General features: G+C 41.5%; 1 protein-coding gene across 1 annotated transcript in view; it reads right to left on the minus strand.

Moving 5' to 3' along the window:
- Nucleotides 1–2,121: 2,121 nt before the first annotated feature.
- Nucleotides 2,122–21,430, minus strand: part of AKAP12 (A-kinase anchoring protein 12) — a 30,281-nt gene continuing 10,972 nt past the window's right edge. The window contains 4 exon segments of the mRNA XM_050972148.1: nucleotides 2,122–4,740; nucleotides 5,267–7,149; nucleotides 7,918–10,121; nucleotides 10,124–11,569. Of these exon segments, the coding sequence (XP_050828105.1) occupies nucleotides 5,269–7,149; nucleotides 7,918–10,121; nucleotides 10,124–11,569 (5,531 nt within the window). The 3' untranslated portion in view covers nucleotides 2,122–4,740; nucleotides 5,267–5,268.

Below are 21,430 nucleotides of genomic sequence, written 5' to 3' on the forward strand. Positions count from 1 at the left end.
TCTCCCAGAAATTCATTTAAAAGTTCACCAGGAACATGCTTACAGAGCAGAGACAGCTAGCTCAGCTAGGAGGAGAGGAGGCCATAGTACTGCGAAGATGAGGGGACACAGAAGAGCCCCCAGGGGAACACTTTTGCTGGGGAGAAGGCAGGGATTGCTCCCAGGCTGCTTCCTGAAGGCTTCCTGGGATGTCTGCCTTCCAGGGCAGCAACTGGTAGCAAATGCCTTGCAGTTTTCCACAATTCCCTCTTGTTTAGCTGCTTAGAGAAATGTACTTGTAGGAGGGACAGAGGCCTATGTGTAGAACCGATGATGAGGACAGGACAAAGCTGACACAGAGACCATCCCCAGGGCACAGCTCCTGTGGCATATCAGGCATATCTGCTCCCCTCATTTCATCAAATCATCACTCCTTGCCCTGGCCATGGCAGAGAGGGTTGGGACCAGATGGTCTTCAAGGTCCCACGTGTCCCAAATCATTGATTATTCATAACCTTTTCAAGCTCTGGAAGAGGATGTCATTTTCAAGGGGGAATAGGAGATGCTTCCTAAAACCGTTCTTCCTGTTCTAACGAGTTGATAGTATTTTTTCAAGAGGATGTTGAAGCAGAACAGACACATGCTAAATTTACAGACACTAGAACAGACAGCAGAACAGACACTAGACCCCTGACTTTAATTCTTACTTTTGTAAAGCCTACATGTCGTGTCCAACTAGAGATGACAGCAGCCTGTACCAGGTGTTACCATTGTGGCGGCCGTTTCCACCCTGTTAGGAGTATCTCAAAACATTCACAGAGCAAAGTCACCCCTCCTTTATCACCATCATTCTTCCCCCTGCCAAACTGGAACTCCAAACCCTATGCAGCCGAAATTCCACTGGCCTTCTGCTTCACATTGCTCCTCATTCCAAGCCACATCCTTCCTTGTGAGGCCATCAGCCTCCTCAGGCCTGCTCCCTTCCCATGTGGCAGCTGCGAATGACAAACATCCAGCGTTCAGCATCCAGACATGAACATCTCAGGAATCCTCTCTGCTTTTGGCAAACCTCCTGCCCATCCCCAAGCACTTGCTGAATCCAAGCTGTGCAGGTTCCTCAGTGAGCACAGCTGTCTCCCATATGCTTTGGATTGCATGGGAAAGCCAGATCCACTTCCATAGCCCGAGCTAACAGGCAGGATACTTGAGCTGTTGCCAATAAAACAACCCTACAAGAGGAAACAGCAGACGAACTTCCTCGGGATGCAAGAGGCTTGGACTCCAATCCCTGGTTAGATGCCTGTTCAGAGATTTCACTAACCAGTATAAATGCACAAATCTTGCAAATCATGCAGCAGAGGCTGTGTACACCTTCAGCACAATGTCTGGCAGGAGATGCTGGTTCAATTTGTACCTCCAGATGCCAAAAGTGGACAGTGAGATCAGTCCCCTGCAGTGTGAGCCCCCGACACCATGCCAAAGCAAGATGAGAGACAGGCTGCATGCAGTGCTCCAATATCCCTGCACTTGCTGCAATCAATACAACTAGGTAGATACGAGATTTTAGCATTTTAGCTGAGGCTAGGAAGGCACCAATTATTACAAAACTAGTTCAGGTGTGACTCTGTCTTGAGATGCAAACACTGCTCATCAGCCTCAGCCACAGAACATGAACAGCTGGAAAAATTTCATGTCTGAAGTCCAAGGTGTGCTAACATAAATAACAGGCACACCCAGATTTCTGGTGCCATGAGTAAACCCTCGCTAAGCAGACATGGGGGAGCCCAAAAGATACCAGTTATGAGCCTAAGACCCTCAATCTGCTAATTTATAAACAAAGGTTTTGTGGACATTTGTGGCGTTGCTGAGCTGGAGTTTTCTATACTTTAGTCACACCAGCAAGGCATATGATTTACTAATTTTTCATTCTGGCTCACAGAATGCAGTTTTCTATCTTGAATTTGCACATTTTATTGAAACTTAGAGCCAAATCATAGTTTAATTCTGTAATTAGCTTCTGTAATTCACATCAAAACCTGAATGTGAATTCTCAGCAGCAAATCTAACTTCCTGTAGATGAAGCAACCATCAGAAAATAATTTACACTAAGCAAGGTGAAAAAAAACTCACCACGTACACAAGTTAGAACAAATTTGTAGTCGCATTTTATTTAATCAATGAAATCTACCTTAAAAACACAAAATCAAATTTAGTAACCCAATACACTGGATTAGAGAAAGCTTCAAGCTTTTAAGCACAAGCCAGAAGTCACAGTCTCAAGGAGAGTTTCAGAGGCCAAAGCAATACACTGGAACAAAGTAGTATCTTTTTGTGGAGACATGCTCCCTGCACCATTAGCGTGGTTTCGAGTGCAGCAGGTATTTTAGCTGTCAGTTATAAAAAGATTTCGTATTTGTTTTATAGTTAGGTTTGTTGCATTGCTTACCTAGGCCCTGGATTAATGGAGAAACAGGCAAGTTAAATGCCCTTGCCTGCTCAATTACTACCAACAGACAATTTACATTGTGGTAAAGCTAGCTTTATTTAAATGAGGTTCAGACAAGAAGTAACTTTACATATTATTAACAGCTTTGGAGCTACAAACGTAAGAATCAGGATTACACAGGTCATGCTTTTGTTATTTTGTTTTACCTGCTGCAGTTATTGCAATATGGCTTAAGGTACATAGGTATACAATTTGTACAAATTCAGCCAAGTTTGCACTTGTGAGGTGTTATTAAGAGCATCATTACCTTGCAAGCCAACCTAAACGCGTGGAAACCAACTGAGGTTTTTGGAATCGCCCAAAGCTAAGGGGGAAAGCTGCTGCTAACAATGGACAGAGATAGACTGGAGTGTTTGAAACCACATTGTTTGGCTTTAAATATTTATATAATTTGCTCTGAGGTAAGGAAAAATCTTTTGATGCTTCCACGCAGGGCAGCACCAGATGGTGCAATCACACCAGTGCAATCAGTCACATCGCTTGCTGGACGTGCAGCCTCGAGGAGAGGCCAGCACCTGCTGTAACAAGAGCATTTGTACACTAAAGTTGATTTTAAAATAAATTACTATACAGGTATGAGAGTGAGTTATTGTTCAACTTGATGGGCATTGGTTTCACAATGTGTGATCTGTAACCTTCACTTTGGAAATCAGAGCTGAAAGTACTGACTTGTACCCCTTGTTCGATTTTAACGTAAACAACAAAGGAGAGGACCAATTCATGTTGGGGACAGACATCCCAGGACTCTCAGTCTTGGGGCTTCTAAGTATCTTTATATCACCCTGCCCATTCTGGTCTCACCTGCTGTCAGTCCAATCCACCTTTCATGAAGCTTTTTAAGACCTCAGCACCCCAAAAAAAATCTCATCAGCTTTTTGAAATTCAAGGCAGAACTCATTACTGACTCCCTTTTTCCCTCTTTCCTACTCCTGCCTCAGAAAAGACAGAATTGTCAGGAGTGGGGAGAATTTCAAAAAATGGTGAGGTGGAAAAACAGTTCAAGCAGGGATTGGGAAAGAGGGACGTGTGTGTGCAGGAAAGATGTTAAGACATTATAGGGCAGGGAAAGGCTTTGCACTGGATGGGGCGGTCACCAGAAATTAGCAGAGCTTTGAATGAGAGGGGCGAGATACAAAGTGGCAAAAGAATAAGTGGTGATGTCTGGAGGGTTCTCAGAAACCAGGGAGGGCTTCAAGTAGAAGTGAGCAGTGGGTCAGGTCAGGGCTCTCCTTTTGTCTCCTTTTGTAGGAAATATCATAGTTCTACATTAAAATCAGAACTGGGTTTAGGATATACATATAAATATTCAAAGCAAGACAGCCAAATTTTTTTGAGAGATTTTACAGGGGGAAAAACCTGGAACAATAAATAGGAAACTACATTTCTGCTCCAATAAGTATCAATTTCCTCTCCAGGCTACTCTACAATATTCATTGAAGGGAATGCCTAAACAGTACAGAAGTATCATTGCTCTACATTAAAATCAGAACTGGGTTTAAGACATACATATAAATACTCAATACATTACAGTCCAGTCCTGAGACCTGAAGTCTGAAACAACAGAGGCAGGGTATTTTCCATCTCCTTTCAAAGCTACACTGTAGATATAATTTCTGACTGAATCAGACCTGCACAAATACAACTGAAAGATGGACGGAGATACCTGAATGGGACTGAAAGGCAGCAAACTTGAGCACCTTGCTCAACAATTTGTGCGTGATCCAGTTCCTGCTGTTTGACAGACGTATCCAGAAGTCTCATGTGTTCTCATCAGCCAGCCCTCCTCTTCCCCCTCACACACAAGCTGAGTAGCACCTACAGCCATTCACAGGTCAGATCAAGGCAGCTAGGAAAGATGTGAGGGGTAAGGGAGACCGCTAAAGAAGGGAGGGAGACTCAAGGACAAGTGAAGGGATTCAAGGAGATTGGACAGACAGGACACACATTAAATGAGGGGACAGTAATAACCATGGCAAAAATTCTAGTGGTCTGCCCAGTCACTGAGTGGTGCAGCTCCAGTCTTAATGGATTATTTTGGGCAGAGACAAATAACCTTCATGGAACACAGGTATGGATACAGCCAATATTAAAGGCATTGTTTTTTAACAAAAATGGCAAGGCGAGGTCTTCAAAAGAACAGATGTTAACATCCAAGAATAAAGGGTAGTGAATAAAGCTCCTGGTTCAGTGGCAGGATTGTCAGTTGTTTTCTAGGACTGGCATCTCTCCACATGCCACATGGATGCTTAGCACATCTGAAAGAAAGATGACAGTAAAAAAGCTTTAGTAATGACTGCTTACTTTCTCAAGAATACATTATTTTCCCAAGCAGTTCTCAGAGATAAAGGTCTTACGACTTAGTGAAGCAAGTGCAGTATATATCCTAGGGAGAGACTCTACTTGGATTTCTGATTCAAATTCCTCTGGATTGCAAAGAGCTTTGTACGTGAGGCACTCCAGGTTTACCATGGAAGGCAATACTCACATGGTTTAGGATTTTCAAAAGAGCTTTGTCAGAGAGTGTGCTTGCACATTAAATTGAATACATTAAATGTGTCATGTGAGTTCCTACCCAGGAAAACTGAAAAATACATTTACTACCTCCCAGAAACACCACACCAAAATATAGGCCAAGGCCAAGGCAAATGAAGTGAGGGCAGCCCTTCAGCAAAATAATTAAAAACAAAACAAACAACCACACCACATTAGAGAGAACGGTTTAGAGATCCTCAAAACTATCTTAGAAAAATAAATATATTACTGGCTAAAAATGATACTTACATTCAAGGCGTCAGAGCCACCGAGTTCTGACTTTGTCTATTACAAGATGTTCCTTCTTGACAACTGTCATCCTCCCACATTTGTGTTTTCCCATCTTCCACTGGTGAATGATATGGTTGTTCTTCACTTTCTCTGCATGTTTGCTGTCCTGTATGTTGGTCTGAGATTTCCATAATGTACCCAGCCTCTTTTTCCTTTAATTTTGGTGAGTGTATGTCTAGGGTGTCTTTGGTTAAATCTTCTGAAGTACTCTGTTCTAGGGTTGATTTCTGAAGTCTCACACTTCCCCTAGAAATTTCTTCAGGGCTTGTCACAACTGTTAAAGAATTCTGACTTTGCCCATCTTTCAGCATCTCAGAAATTAAAGGCATGTCCTTTGTTTTTTCCACAGTTGCATAAATTTCTGCAGACTCAGATAAGGTAGCAGTTTTCACTATTCCTGTTTGCTTGAGCTCTTGTTCCTTACTTCGTATCTCTTCCTCATTTACTGGAAGCTGTTGATCTACCTGTGTACTTCCCAGAAGTTCAGGTACAATTGTATCTGATGGGCTTTTCCCTACAGACTTAATGCTCTCCTCTGACTCAAGGGCAGCTGACTCTTCTGTTTCTGCAAGTTTGTGAACAGCTGACTGGATGGCATTCAATACAATTTTTGTGCTCTGGGACTCTATGATCACAGACTGAACAACATGCTTCTGAAATTCTGGGTGGCTGGGAGACAGACTGTGACTGGAAGGAATGCCATTGTGTTCGGCTTGCCCTGTGCTCTGGGGCCCCTCTTGCTCCTCTGATACTCCATTCATGGAAGCACAAGTTACTCTAGGCTTGGGTGCCTCCACACTACCAAGCTCTGCAGTCCCACAGCCTGAACAGTCAGTATTAGAAACTGGGACCTCTTCAGAAGCCATTTGCTCTGGTGTGGTTGCCAAGGGCTGTACAGTTTTGGCTGTCACGTCTGTGTGTGTCGCAGTTTCTGCCACGACATGCTCTCCACCTGCTGCAGCTGCTAGAGCCACAGGTGTTTTCAGAGCCCCCAAGCTTTCAGCTTGTGGAAAGGCTGAGTCAGAGCCTTCCTCTTGCTGGACAGCAGTTGACCATTCATCATGTCTCACAGCTTCCTGTTTTCCATATTCAAATACTTCTTTGGCTCCGTCCAGCAATTGCTCATTTTTCTTATCTTCTTTCTGGAAACCTTGACAGTTCAAGGTTTCTACAAGTTCTCGTCCTTTTCCCACAGTCTCTTCTCCAGCCAAACTGCTGGGTATTTCACAATTCTTAGGACTTTTATCAGTGATAACACCACTTCCATTTTCAACAATCTCTGGGCATGTGGATGATAAATTAGAGGCCCCATCTGCTTTAATCTGCATGAGAGCCTCAGCAACAGTGGAAGTGCTCTCCAACCGTGTTTCAGATTTGGGCACAGCACCTTCCACTTCAGCACTCTTGGAGGGGGTTTCAGTTGTTTTGTCTCTGCCTTGTGGCTCTGTGACAGGCACAGAATCTTTTGCTGCAATGTCCCTGTCAGACCCATCGCTCATGCTCTGCTCAGCATCTGCAGCTGCTTCTGAGCCAACTGTTTTTGAAGGAAGGACAGAGGTTTTTCCCTTGCTCTGCAGCAGAACCTCAGGAACAGTGACTTCTGTGCTTTTTACTCCGTTGTGCACAGCATCATCTTCCTCTCTCAGGGCAGGTGTCCTGCTAGGAACTCCTTTAGTACAAACTTGCTCTTCTGAGTCAGGAATTCCATCTTGTTTCCCAGTTTTAACAGTGCCAACTGCTTCTGTGCACTCTGATCCCACAGTGAGTGTTCTGCCCTCTCCTTCAAGCTTTTCAGCTGTAAGCACCAAGGATGAGGTTGCATCCTCTGTATTGTCCTGAACCTGTGGAGAATTGCAACAGATCTGTGTAAAAGGGTACAAGTAGGGAGTGACCAGCAATGTTCTAGGTGAAAAACCGCAACACCCAAAAGGACAAGTCTTACGGGAAGAGCACAAGGTGATGACACGGGGATCAATACCTCACCAAGATCCCAGCTTGTGTTGTTTCTGAGGACAGGTAGCTCATTAAACAAAGGGCAGCCTTAAAATTAACTAAAGGAAGGGACAGCTGGCATCACTTGAAACAAAGACTAAGCCAGAAGATGGGGAGGTAGGGAAGAAGGCAGGAATGTGCCAGCCACAGTAACTACAGCATTTAAAGCTGGAGATAGTGGTGTTGTTTCCATGTCCTCCCTCTGCAGAGGTACCTCAGCTTTGCCTTTATTTCTGCCCACAACTGAAGACACCATCCAATGTGTATGGTGTCACATGGATCACATCTGTATCTCAGGTGGTCATATAGTATCTTCAGTTACTTTGTGCAGTGCAGGAGCCCTAGTGACAATCATTTCAGTACCTCTGCATCTATGCACACCATCTCCCACTCCATTTCTGCATGCATTGCATCCACCTCACTCTGCACACAAGCTGCAGTGACTGCTGCTTCTAGACATCCGTGTATCTCTCACTGTAAATGAACTTCAGTTGCCTCAGGCTACACAAGGAAGGTCCTTGACATTAATATACCCATAACCTGGTTCTAAACAAGGTGTAGTACCTAACACTTGCTGACTTTCACAAATCAACCCTTGTGTTATACACAATACTTACTGCAGGCTTTCCTTCTGGAGCACATTCATCTCTTGTCTCATCCAGTGTCAACTCTGTAACAGGCAGTTTCTCCTGCTCTGAAGGCTCTTCCTTGGGAGACATGGCTTTGATGCTGTGAAACTCTTTGTTACGTGATAAAGTTTCCTCTGTTATCCTCTGCATTTCATTTACTTCTTTATGGTCTTCTACACGTCCTGGACATCCATCTGTGCTTTCTTCCATGGCAGAAGGTATTTCACTTTTCTCTGAACCTTCAGATAATACACTCTCTTCAACTCTGTTTTGGCCCTGAATGCTCCCTGCACTTTGCTGGGGCTGGGGGCCATCATCTTTGTGTTCTTTTTCCAAGGACTGTTCAAGCAGAACGGTTTCCTGGCTGACAATGTTCCCGTCTTTAGCAGCAACTTTCACTTCTGACTCAGGTCCCTGTACTGTTGTAATTCTAGTCTCTGTCACAGCTCTTTCACTAACCGGCTGTGTTACATCTGACTTTACTCTTTCAGCAACTTCATGAAGAACTTTTTGCGTCTGTTTGTCCAATTCTTTCAAATTTTGTTCAGTGGCCTCTACTTCTTGAACTGGTGTAGCTTCCTCTGTAGTATCTGGGGTTTCTAACAACTGTGAAACAGCAGAAACCATCTCAGTTGTCTCCTCGGCAAGGGACACTTCCACGGTTTCTTCAGCACAGGAAGCTTCTGCTGTCTCCAGAGCAGTCACAGCTTCGGAGGTTAGCTCCAGCTCACTTGCTGTGGTGTCATCACTTACATCCTTTCTAGTCTCTGGCACTGTCTCAGCAGCTACCACTGCATTCTCCACAGTAACACCCGGTTTAGCTGTTTTCTGAGTTTCTTTCTCTTCCTCTTCTCTCACCTGCTCAATGCACTCTGTCAGAGCAGCAGATATCCATGATGGTGACCTTTCCTCAATGCTGCTCACTGCCCTTTCTTCTTCCACAATGGTAACAGAAACTTCATGTGTCAGCCCTTCAGATCCTTGCCCCGTCCTTAGGGTGTCCTCTAACTTTTCTGCTCTCCCTTCCTCTGAGGTGTGTTCTCTCGTCGCTTCAGCATCTTTTGCTCGTTGAGCTTCCATTTTCTCCTGTTCTGCTGCTTCATATTCAGATAAAGGAACAACAGCTGGAACATCAGAATCTTCCTCAGCTGTTTCTGCCATATCTTCTCTTGCTTGTTTAAGATGACCTGGTTCTGGCTTTCCATCTGACTTTTTCTTCCTCCGCCCGGGCATCAGTTTTCTAAATGGAACCCATGATTCATCTTTTCCAGGCTCACCATCTGATGTTGAATGCTCCAGGCTAGATCCCACAACAGAGTCTTCACTTCTTTCCTCCATTCTGGTTTTGGATCTCCTTCTTGAAGTAACCAACCTTTTAAACGATTCCCATGTTGACATACCTTCACTTTCAGATGGACTTCCGGCTTGTTCTGGGGAAGAATTCCCTTGTCCTTGATCACTCTCCTGAGAGCTAGTAAGAACTGCATCTGCTGCTGTTTCTTTGCTCTGTCCAGACTCTCCTACTTTTTGGCTTTCTTCATCAGATGATGATGACTTCCTGGCTCTTTTCTTTGAAGAACCTACACAAATAAAAGTTTCCCAGGAGACAGAGGTATCAACTTTTCTTTTGGGCTCTTCTGTGATTTTCTCTGGTTTCTGGTCAATCCCATTTTCTTGTATTTCTCCCTGATTTTCATCAACAACATTTTCAGTTGCGGATACCATATTCTTTGTCTTATCAATTTCTTCTTCTTTATCACTTTCAGAAGGCCTTCTGACACGTTTCTTGGGAGTCACCATCTTTTTAAATGATGCCCAAGGTGTAACCATTTCTCTTTTTTGCTCCACATCTGTAATTGTGGCGTCTTCACTTTCAGTGACCTGCATTCCATCTGCAGATTTTTCCAAAGAGGGAATTTCATTCATCTCCTCAGGAGAAGAAGCAGAACTCTCTCCCTTTTGTTCCTCTGGGCTATCTGGGGAATCTGATAAGTGCTGAGTTGGTTCACCCTGTTCCCCTAACTTAGATTCTTCTCTTTTACCTTTTTGCTTCTTTCCAGACAGTTTTTTCAGTCCAGTACCTGTAAAGAGTTTCTTTAAAGGGCTACCTTGTAGTTTAGTCTTTTCTTGAGAAGACAGGAGTTCTGCTTCATTTGTGATACCTTCTGGAGGCCTCTTCCCAGCTGCCTCTCAGAAGTTACTTCCATGGTTGTTTCATCTGGTTTGACAGTATCAGTTGTATCTGTGCCAGGTTTTCCCTGTAGCCCTTCATCAGCGGGTTTGACTGACTGTTGATTATCCTCTGTGTCAACTGATTGTTCAGAAGTAGAAAAGAGTGGAGTTGACTTTGTCTCATGTTCTTTGCTTTCCTTCTTCTCTGCTGTGGGTGACACTTTTAATTCTGCTTCCTCTGTTTTTTCATCTAATGTCTCTTTCCCAACTAAAGCATCTTTACTTCCTTCTCTTCCTTCAGATTTTCTAAGCTGATCACTAGAAATTTCCATTGCCACAGATCCTGTTTCACATGTCTCTTCAGAGGCTATTTCAGTTCTGTCATCTCTTTCACACTTTTCCATTGTCTCCAGTTTTTCTCCCACAGGTATGTCTTTTGAAGATGTCAATTCTCCATTATCACTGTCAGTGACAAGAGGTTCCACTGACTTTGTTTTTAGTGGTTTCTCCGTCACCTCACCTTCTTTCTCTCCTTCTTCAGTTTCTTCTTCCTCTTTACCAAGATTTTCTGGGACTTCCACCAGTTTCCTTTCTTGATCATCTTTTTTTCCCTCCGCACTTTCTTTTACAGCTGCTGCTGCCAGGTCCTCTTTTTGTTCCTCCTCATCATGCTTGACTACCTCTTTCTTTTCACTTCCTTCTACTCCTGTGGCTGCCAGAGTCTTCTCTGACTCCTGCATTTCACCTTCAGTTTGCTCCTTTTCATGCGCTTCAACAGCTACTGCTGTCACATTTCTCTCTTCATCTTGCTTCTCAGACTCAGGTTTCTCCTCCTTTTCACTGATTTCAGTTGTTAATGTTGTCTCCCCTTTTTCTATCTCCTCTTCTTTCACAGGAGACTGTTCATCTTCTTTAGGCTTCCTAAAACTTTTCTTTTTTCTAAATCCAGTCCATCCTTGAGTAAAAAGTTTTCTTAATGGTGATGCAGTTTCAGTGGCTAAAGCAACTGGCTGAGGAGAAATCTCAGTTGCTTCTGGTATTTTAGGAGATTCATCTTCTGTTTTTTCGTTTTTCAGTGTATCTTTGGTATTGTCTTCTGCAGAGAGTACATCCTCAGGCACTGCTGTTTCTTCTGAGGCAACTTCTTTTTCATCATCAGCTCCTTCAGGGACCTTTGTTTCCTTTTTCACAGTAAGCAGCTGAACTGGTTCTGATTTTCCTGTCTTTTCCTTCTTCACCGTGAATCTGAACCCAACAAATTTAAAAACCTTTTTAAAACCCAGATCATAAGACTGTGGCTCTGCCACCTGGTCTTCTGCAACTTCTTCCAAAGCTGGCAACTGCTTAACTGAATGAGCATCCTCCTTCTCGGCATCTACACTGTCCTTGGTGCCCGAGTCAGATGGATTTGTCTCCATAGTTTCAGTGTCTTCCTTCACAGTTACACTGGAATGTTCTGTTTGTCCAACTGTTTAAACAACAACAAAACTCCAGTTAATTTCTTTCTAAATTTAATGCTATATTATACCTTGATATATTTTTTCATTATTACTAATTTTCATAAACATACATGTTCTTTTATTATCTGCATACCTTTCCATATGCTACTAGTATATTTTTAAAAATTAGTTTCTGTTCTATCACTCTTATAATTATTTGCCTTCTCACTATTATAATTATTTGCCTTCTTCATATCATTGTACAATTCTTTCCACAGTTTATTTGCAAATGCACCTTTCAAGCTTATATTCTCTTATTCTACACCCTGATTTTGCAGTTCTTTTTGTGTGGTTTGTGGGGTTTTTTTTTTTACTTTAAGGCAAACTTAGGTAAAAAAAAAATTCTATTGCAGACTATACAGAATAATATATGCAATTATTCCTGAAGGAAAGCTCAATAAATATTTTCATGCAGATGGACACATCTGAGGAAACCCAACAAACAAAAAAAACTGCAAACAAACAAAGCAAAACAAAACTCAAAAAAAGCCTGTTGACCTAAAACGATAACAAAAAAAGAAAGCTTATTTTACAGCTCTGTCCAAAAGAATAGTAAGATGTGAAAACGCCCATGAGAAATCACCTGTTTTTCTAAAAACTCGTAACTTCTACAAAACAGGTAACAATATATTGCTTTGAAGATAATGAATCTTTGGAATTCTTCTATACAATATATGTATGTATTCAATACATACACAGCACTACCATATACAGCAATTCCATGTTGCTTAGAATGAATGAAGTTGTTACTATGCAAGAAGGTAAAACGCCCCACTGCTCACGTGTCTGTTTGCATTATCTTTTCTTTGAGGACTACGCTTTTCTTTGAGTTTGCGCTTTTCGTTCAGGTCACTGGCAACCCCGCTCTCAAGTCTTGCCAGGATAATTTAAATATTATTGCTCCTCTGGCCAACTCAAGTTCAGAGACAGGCATTGTAAATTACATCTATGGCATATTCAAGACACCAAAAGAATCTTGGGCTTGGATGCCGTCAGGATTTCAGTTTAATATTCTTCTTGACCCTAGATTTTGTGCAACAGGCAAAAGTGCGAGACCGCAAAGGAATACTCTTCTCTCTGACCAAACCTGTTAGAGTGCCAAGATGAAAAAATAAAATCATTTGAGAATATGCAATGTTGAACAGCAACACCCTAGAAGAAGACATCGTCCCTTTCTTTTAAGCTGTACATGTGCTTACGTCCAGAGGCAGGAGGAGACAGCTTTACAAAGCATGGAATCATCAACTGCCCCAAAGTGATTTGGTTTTTATTTGAACCACCTTGAAGCTGTCTCTGACTCTGCAGATGGCCTTACTTTGCTGGAACACCTGATCTCCAGAAGTCACTCACCGCCTCTTGCCTGGCTCTCCCTTTATTAAGGGCTGCTTCTTCAGAAGCACACAGACAATGCAGTCCAGGTAAGGCTGCAACTAACTACACAATAAGCAAAACAAAATCTACAAGGATAATGGCTTCTAACTGCTATGTAGAGGGCAAATTATTTTTCACTATCAGCAGCCTAATGGTTGTTGTTTCCAGGTCAACATAAGCAAAGCTTTTTGTTTTTCCTTTATCTAACAGTGCAATATTATTTACCTCAATTGTTAGCTCCTAATTCAATTAAAAGCCTGACCTCTGCTAACATACTAACTCCCCAAACATTGCAGACCAGAGATGTTTGAACTGAGCCATTTGTGAGGGCAAAGGGTAAGACAAAACAGACATTTTGAAAAAGCTGCCAGAACTTTTAGTCTATTGGTAATATACCTCTTGCAAACAGCAGTACAATCCACAAGCAAAATAACTCTTATCAATCAAACACTACATTTTGTTTATTTAGCTTTATTTTGAGACTATACAATGATAAAGTCAAGGAACCACTCTTGTATCTGTGTTCATTTATTTGTGGGTCTGGAAATAAAGTCCTTGTCATTTCCATAAAATAATGTAATTTAACAGAAAACTGTCAAAGGCTTACTGGGAATTCACGAAGTTAGAGGCACTTCAGAGACTATCTCTGAAACATCACATATTTTATAATTATTTAGTAACAGGTACTTTAATATATTCCTAACTTTGTTTACACTAAAATTATTCTTTTGGCTTAACCAGCTATGAAGATAAGTGCTGCTCATTTAACACTGAAGAAAAATTTCCTCATGAGCAAGGCCTCTTAGCATCTCTGCTGGAAACAAAGTCTATAGAGTCTTTCTGTTTGTCCCACCCCTGCATTAATGCAACGTGCTTATTCTTAGACACACAAAAATCTCCATCTGACATGAGACAGATAAAGGCAGACTGAAATACAGAGCTGAGAGCAAGTGGGGAATGCTGGGTCTAAATGGGAAGGACCAGAAGTGCAGGAAAGAAGAAGGGAGAAGTCAGAAAGGAGAAGTCAGAAGGGCACGTGGGACTGCTGAGCAGCCAGAGACATAGATTTCTAAGGGCTCACCTTTCCTTTTGCAAACATTCCCTGGGAAGGCATGCCCTTCAAACATTGAAAATCCTGAGGTTTCAAAAAAGTTATAAAAAGGTGACATTTCTTTTTTTATTTATTCCTAATTTTTCCTAATTCTCTTAAGAAAACATTCCTTTGGAAGTTTCCTTCCAAGTTTTCTTCCAATTCTGTCCCAAACTAGAACAGGTGTTTAGTGTAAATTCAATGTTTAAGATGAGCTTCAGGTATCACAGATAAACGGGATTACTGTAAACGTGGAATGATAAAGAATATGAATAAATGAGGCATTCCATTTCCAAAGAGAGATAAGATGTAAAACCAGTATAATAATGCATCTCTTTATATATAAGATAACCATTCAAAGGGTTTTTGCTTATTCTGTTTATAAAATGAGGCATTTATAACACCCTAAGACAAAGACCTGTAAAACATTTTGCAGGTGAAAAGAGCTGTGACTATTACAAAATCTGCACGTATGGGTATGTATTAAGATAGCAAATGCAATCGTAAAAATAGAGAACACCAAGTTTAGAGGTAGTGATAAGCTTTCAGAACTTAAATCAAGCTGACAGTAATTAGATCTTCCCTGTGAATCCATCCAGCAGACACGCTACCTTGCAATACTTCACTAAACACAGCGCAAAAGGAAAAACTAACAGAAATACTGACTGACTGAACACACACTTACTAGTACCGATCTGAAAAGTCACAGATATGTTACAGCACATCACACTTCCATCTCTCCCTCATGGTGCACAATGATATACTTACTTCAGACCTAGCCCAAGCACTACCCCTTCAATTCCACCAAAGGGTTTAACCTGTCCCGAAGGTATTTCGTCCCCAAGATAACATTCCAGTGTCAGCTGTTAAGTGACTTGCTGTTGTTGCACCCAGTCTCTACTTTGTCTCCTTCTCTAACATTTTAAAACCCTGGAAGATTATCTAAACTGAATTTCTGATGCCCTTCCTCAGCGTTTGACAAAAGAGGTGCCATTCAGGAAATTTGCCTGCATGTTGCCAGAAGGCTGCCACTGTTGTGTGACAAAGCTCCAGTGCCACAAATATCCAAGCTGTACTGTCACAACATAAACACCTGGAACTTTATATTTAGCAGCTGAATTCTATAGTCGTGTTTTTATTAATGACACTTCAGTGCCCAAACACTGTGAGGGCAATTCTGAATGCAGAAAGGTTTGGAAGTTACTTACACAAGGCATTGCTGGTCAGAGTTCTGTAGCATGTCACTACCACAGGTATTCTGTCCAGACAACCAGCACTTTCTGAATTAATTCAGTGGTTTTGAAAGCACTTTTAAGAAACACCAGACAGGCTCATCCAAACAGCTACCAGAAAACAAATAAAGTAAAATACTGATATGAATAACATTTCCTTAGGTCTCTTCTGAGCAGGACTGTACTTTACCAGCAATGTGCTAGCCAAGGAATAGAATACAACAAAAATATACCTAGAGGAGGTGATAAAGATCAGGGGTGATATCATAAAATTGATAAACTTTAGCTGTTTAAAATCCACTGCGGTTGAGGACCGACACTGAAATTCTATTTTAACTGCTAACATACCAGTTAACTTTTCAAATATTTTTAAGTGAATCAAAGTGCTGCTCATGTTTTAATAACTGCAATTTTTATTCTGAAAGAAACTTTCAAAACCGACACTACTGAGGACTCAAAGGTGCTTGATTTCACAATTTCATGTGTACTTAGTCCACTGGGAGAATTTATTTCTATTTTATCAGAAGCATGCTGATCAGTTGTTGGAGAATTAGTATTTTCAGAATGACTGAACTCCTGTCTCATCCCATTAAAAATAAAATGAGTAATTAAACCCTTCTTTTTGTAGACTGACACAGTCGGCAGTGCAACTTAACTGCTCCCAGCACTCATCTCTCTCCAGAAGTGAAAATGTGTTTCTCCCCTGGCAGCTGCCAAAGAGTTAAAAAAAGCCACAGTGACTGCAAGAGTTAAATCTACAGCACTTCGTGGGCTCGAAGTCAACCATGTCAACATCTGGAATTGGTTGACTTTTCCCCTTAAGGATTTGCAGCACGGCGCTGGATTTTTTCCATGAATTCCCTACATTCTCAATCTCTCAGATGGATGTGACACACACCCAGCGCCCACCTCACAAACTCCTCTGGCCACTGCAAGGCTCCAGAGGACTTTGTACTCTTTTCATTTATTCAGTCTTTAGGGCCAAATCGTGCTGCTGGTCACATACACAATTCTCTCACTAGGTTTGCATGAGCAAAAGCAAATGCTGCAGCCCTGAGGTGTATTTTACAATCATTTGCCTTTGTTGTGTCTAGATTTGCTACAAATAAAACTTGTAAAAGAAAAAAAAAGCCACAAAAAAACAAACCAACAGCTACTGCTCTAAAACTCATATGACACGAACAGGAGGCCGTTAAAAAAAATCTGAACCAAGCCTGTATCTGTCAAATGCAGTTTTCTCTTAACTGCACAATTCTTCTAATTATCATTAGAAACATTAATGACAATATAAAGAAAGGATAAAAATTGATACAAGTAATTAAAAACCAAGACACAGCCTGAAATTACAATATCTGTGAAAAACCTACCCTGAACAGATTTATTTAGAATAAAGTAGCTATTTGGAATTATTTGTGAGATTGAGCACTTTAGCATTGAAAAAAAAAAAAAAAAAAAAGAGAGAGAAAAAAAAGAAAACCTATCTGTGCTTCTAAGTTTCCACTGCAGAGTGTACAAACTGGGCATTATACCACAAATTCTTATTATTTTAATCACAAGTTTCAGAAGGTTGGGTTTAATAAATCAAACACATTACTCACTTCACAGCAACAAAAGGACACAGAAATAAGATTATGTTTTATCCTTCTAACAATTCAGTTTTTTTAAACTACAACTGTGACATTGCTGCTTAACAATGTATTTTTCACAAATTCTTCCTTCCTTTGCCTACCACACACCCTATTTAATTCCGCTTTGATGTACAAAGAATTCTTTCATAGAAAGCACATACTATGTCCTTCTCCCTTCTATTCACCCAATTTTCCAAGGACTGACTTGCCATGTTCATTGCAAAGTACAAGTTCTTTCAGATTAATTAAATAATGAGGGAAGATTTACAGAGATTTTTGCATGCTAAATCTCACTGTGTATCCTTGCAATTCATGAGCATTTTAACCATATTGTTATTTCAAAGCTTTTGAAACAAGTACTATTTAGTATTCAGTTCTCTGGTACTTCAGTGGCAACTGAAGAGTCAGGCTTTAAAATCTCATATACTTTTGTGATTATTTTTAAAATCAGAAAAAAGGAAAAAACTGAAAAATATCTATTATTTTTCATGGCTTAGAGCTCCTTTAGAAAGCAAAAGCAGCATCCCTAGTAAACGGTATCATAGAAAAATAACTGAAAAAGCAAACAAATGAAAACCCCAAACACACAATCATTTTGACTATGATACTGTAGCATTCAAAAATCTTTATTTTTAGAAGATTTTGATTTAGCTGTACTTGTGTGCTCCAACCCAGAGCTTCTCAAATTCCAATTCTGAGCCCAGCTTCTCAAATTCCAGCAGGAAAAGTTATGTATTTCATTTACTCAAGATTAAGATATTCCTTTTTTCATTTTAGTGTTTCAAGAAACAACCCTAAAAATCAGAAAACAGTGTAGTTTTTTAAAAATAAACAGAAGCCTTTTAAAGCCACAAGGGTCACTAGCTATGGCTTGGATATAGTTGCTGTAGTCAAAAATTCTTCATTAAATACACTCACAATAATAAACTGCTCTCGGACCAGCACAGCTGTTCTGTTTGGGAACCAAACCAGCATGCTACAAATATTTATGAAATTTCATGGTTAGACATGCTGTCCATATCACACATTCAGTGACTTGGTTCTGCTTCTTAAAATTACATTTTTTCACCAAGCCTAAGAAAGACACAACTCTAGCACTTGAGTCTTTAAGGGGAAAAAAAATTCATGGCTCCATTAGCAACAAGGATGGGATAAGCAATACAGGCCAGTAAATGCTGGGACATTTCTGAGAACCCCTAATGATTAATGAACAATGAAAAGCAGATTGAAATTTTTTCTTTATCAAAACGACCACATAAAGCCTAATGTAAACATCACAAGCTCACCACAAAGGAGATGAAGCTGCATCTGCACTAATTAGACACATGACAGCTTAATACACTCCTGCATACCAATAAGCAGAAGTTCTCTGTCCCTTCCAAGAAATGGTAACACATACCACAAACTAAATGCAGTTCTTGGGAAATGTACTATAGAAGCAGCTGGGCTGCAGTGAAAATCTAAGGTTCTTCCACAGGAATTATTAAATAAGGAAAACCTCAAACAATCACAACTGTGCAAACCTATAAAGACATTGCTTTTGAAAAACAGTTTAACCTTTAATTGCTAACAATAAAAGGAAATAAAAAAATAGAGAACCCTTGAGGAAAAAGACTCAGCATGTGATAAGCTCATTAAGCATCGAGTTTAATGAAAACCCTATTGTAAACAGCAGTAGGATATCTCCTCCACTACTCACTGATTCAAATCACGTACAGTCCTCCCCAGGGCCCGCTCCAAATGGAGCCGCATTTCTACAGGCTTTGTTGTCAATACGTATTGTAAAGTTAGAGTATTTTGCGTGAATAAACTCCCCCTATTTGTTGAATTCATTCACTGGCTCTAGCAAACAATATACAAGAGAGTAATTATTAATACAATGAAATAAAGATTTCCTAGACAGCTAGAGTCATATATCATCAATCTGAGGGAAATTCCAATGCAAGTTAGCTATCTTTAGTGAAAAAAACACAAAAAACCTGAGGTTTGTTTATTTAAACTTAATAATAGCACTTTGTCTCCCAGAGAAAGACATAAGTTTGTCTTTCTTTGACATAAGTTTTCTGAAAAAAACGGAATTTTTTTTTTCCAATTCTTTGCTCCCCCAAAACTGATTTTTTCAGAAAGCCCAATTAGTTTACAGTATTGGCTCTCAGCTTCAGTGGCTTGTGTGCTAATTCCTTAAGTAAGATGTGTGGAGTTCAGGACAGACAGCATGGAGTTTTTGGTATTGCAGGCTGGGATCTCGCTGCCCCCCATACATACATACATACATATATACATACATACATACACACACACACTTGCCACGGCGCTAATCCCCTCTCTATTTTGTTTTGTTAAAACAGCAATTCAGCAACAGCTTCATTTCTCTCATGCAAATATTTTTACAACATATAAACGATGCTAACTTTCATATTCCTTCCAATTTCATCAAGTTTAGCTCTTAAGGTATTTTACTGCCTTATTGCTTTCTATTCCCCAATTTCAGATACCAAGTCACAGCCCCGTCCCGCAGAGAAACACCCAGTTAGCACCTCCACATTCACAAAGCCTTGTATCGCAGGTACCACATCGTACGTCCGAATGAGGCGATATGACACTTCCTGAAGTTTCAGCAGCCTTCGCTTGGAAGCGGTTCTCACTGAGATAAAAATACTTAAGGCAGACCTTTTAACTCCTAAGGCCCTGCCAGGAGACCCAGAGTCGGCAACCCTGGGGGCTCGGCGCTCCGAGGCTCTCCGGCAGCGGCGCACCGCCGCAGCCCGGCGATGGGGATGCTGCTGCCGCCCGCACAGCCCAGGCGCTACTGAGCCCAGGGAGCAAACCGCGTGTGCCGGCAGTGCCACACCGCCTTACCCGCCATCGTCACTGTCCCCAGCATGGCTGAAGCCACACTGACACCACCAACTCCCTCTCCCGCTCCGAGGTTCCTCCCAGGGGCGCGGGGCAGCCCCAGCCGACGCCAGCGAGAGGGAGGCGGCAGCGGCGCTTCCAGCCCCCGGCAACCGGCTGGCTGGACGGACGGACGGACGGCGGAGAGCCTGCCTCATGGAAGTCTGCCTGTCGGAGGGCTGGGCTCTACCCCGAGCCCCACGGCCGCTCCCCCCCGTCCCGGACAGCCCCGGGCCCCGCCCGGAACCGCCCCCCGCCCGGCCGGCTCTTCCCACCGCTGGCCGGCACTAGCGTGGTGCCTCTCAGGGTCCGTGTCGGAACTGCCGCTCCGAGCCTTTATCGCCCCCTGCCCCGAAGGGAACAGGCGCCGGCTGCCGCTTTCCAACCAGCCACCGCTTTCGAACCAGCCGCTTCAGTTCCCTCCGCTAGTAATGCCTTCCCGAAGCAGCTTCCCACAAGGCATCCACATCCAACCTCAACAGATGCTGCTTAAAAGCCCCATGGATTTTATCCCTCATAAACAAAACCATACAAAAACCACTTTGTTTTTCCACACTGAAATGTTTGCTCCTTTGCCTGTTACTGTGGGGTTGGTTTGAGCTTGTTTTGTTTTCATTTGTCTGAAGGGTTTTTTTTAATTGGAATTCTCTACAACCTAGTTACTTATAAATTGCCTCAAATTCTGCTGTCAAGAGTTTCATAAGCGTATTACTCCAGATACTAGTATAATAATTTAGTGCTCCTACTGATAGTAAAAAAGGGATGCAATATAATAAAATAAAATGTAAAGGCTCAGTATCTAATACAGGTGTCCTCCTGTAATAGCAACAGTATTTCTATTTTGATTACAACTGATTATATTGAATATCTCCAAAGTTCTGATGATACTTTGAGACTTCATCTCTGTCAGAGCCAATTTACCAGAGTATCTGGTTAATTTAGTTTTATAGTGCAACTTTAATGAGTCTAGGTCATCTCTCAAGTGGTCTTCTGAATGCAAGATTCAAAAAATGATGATGAGAACCAACCAAACAAAGAAACTTTTAAGCACAAACACTTCTTTACCATAGACGAACACTTGTATTGTGTCGGTGCTTGGTGCCACAATGCTTTACTTCTGAGTTTAGACTTGCAAGCAAGCTGAAATAAACAACGAGTGGAGAACATGAAGCGTAGCACAAAAATGGGAGATTTTTCTAAGTGCAAAGATTTGTGTGCATGAAGCAAGCAAGAGATACTTCTTCTCTACCTTTACTAATCTGCCTAAGGACAGATGAGGTGGAACAGACTCTCTTAAGGTCCAGAGGAGTGGACAAAAACAAACATCAGAACACAATCTTTATTTGAAGAACTTTCAGTGCTCAAGTGGGCTAGTTTTATTTGTCTCTATAGATGATGTCATTTTCATCTATCATTACCAGCAAATACATGCTGCATCATCTTCATAAAATGATTTTTTTACTTCAAGAGTGAACACATAGTACTGTTTTCCCTTTCACATAAACAATGCTACCATGTAGACTTGGCTCCATTGAATAGGAATATCACACAACCACAGAGAGATGATTCTCAAACAAAGCCAAAGTTTATCAGGCAGTCTACTCAAACCCAGAT

This window comes from Serinus canaria, chromosome 3 (genome assembly GCF_022539315.1).
Source record: "Serinus canaria isolate serCan28SL12 chromosome 3, serCan2020, whole genome shotgun sequence".
NCBI lineage: Eukaryota > Metazoa > Chordata > Aves > Passeriformes > Fringillidae > Serinus > Serinus canaria.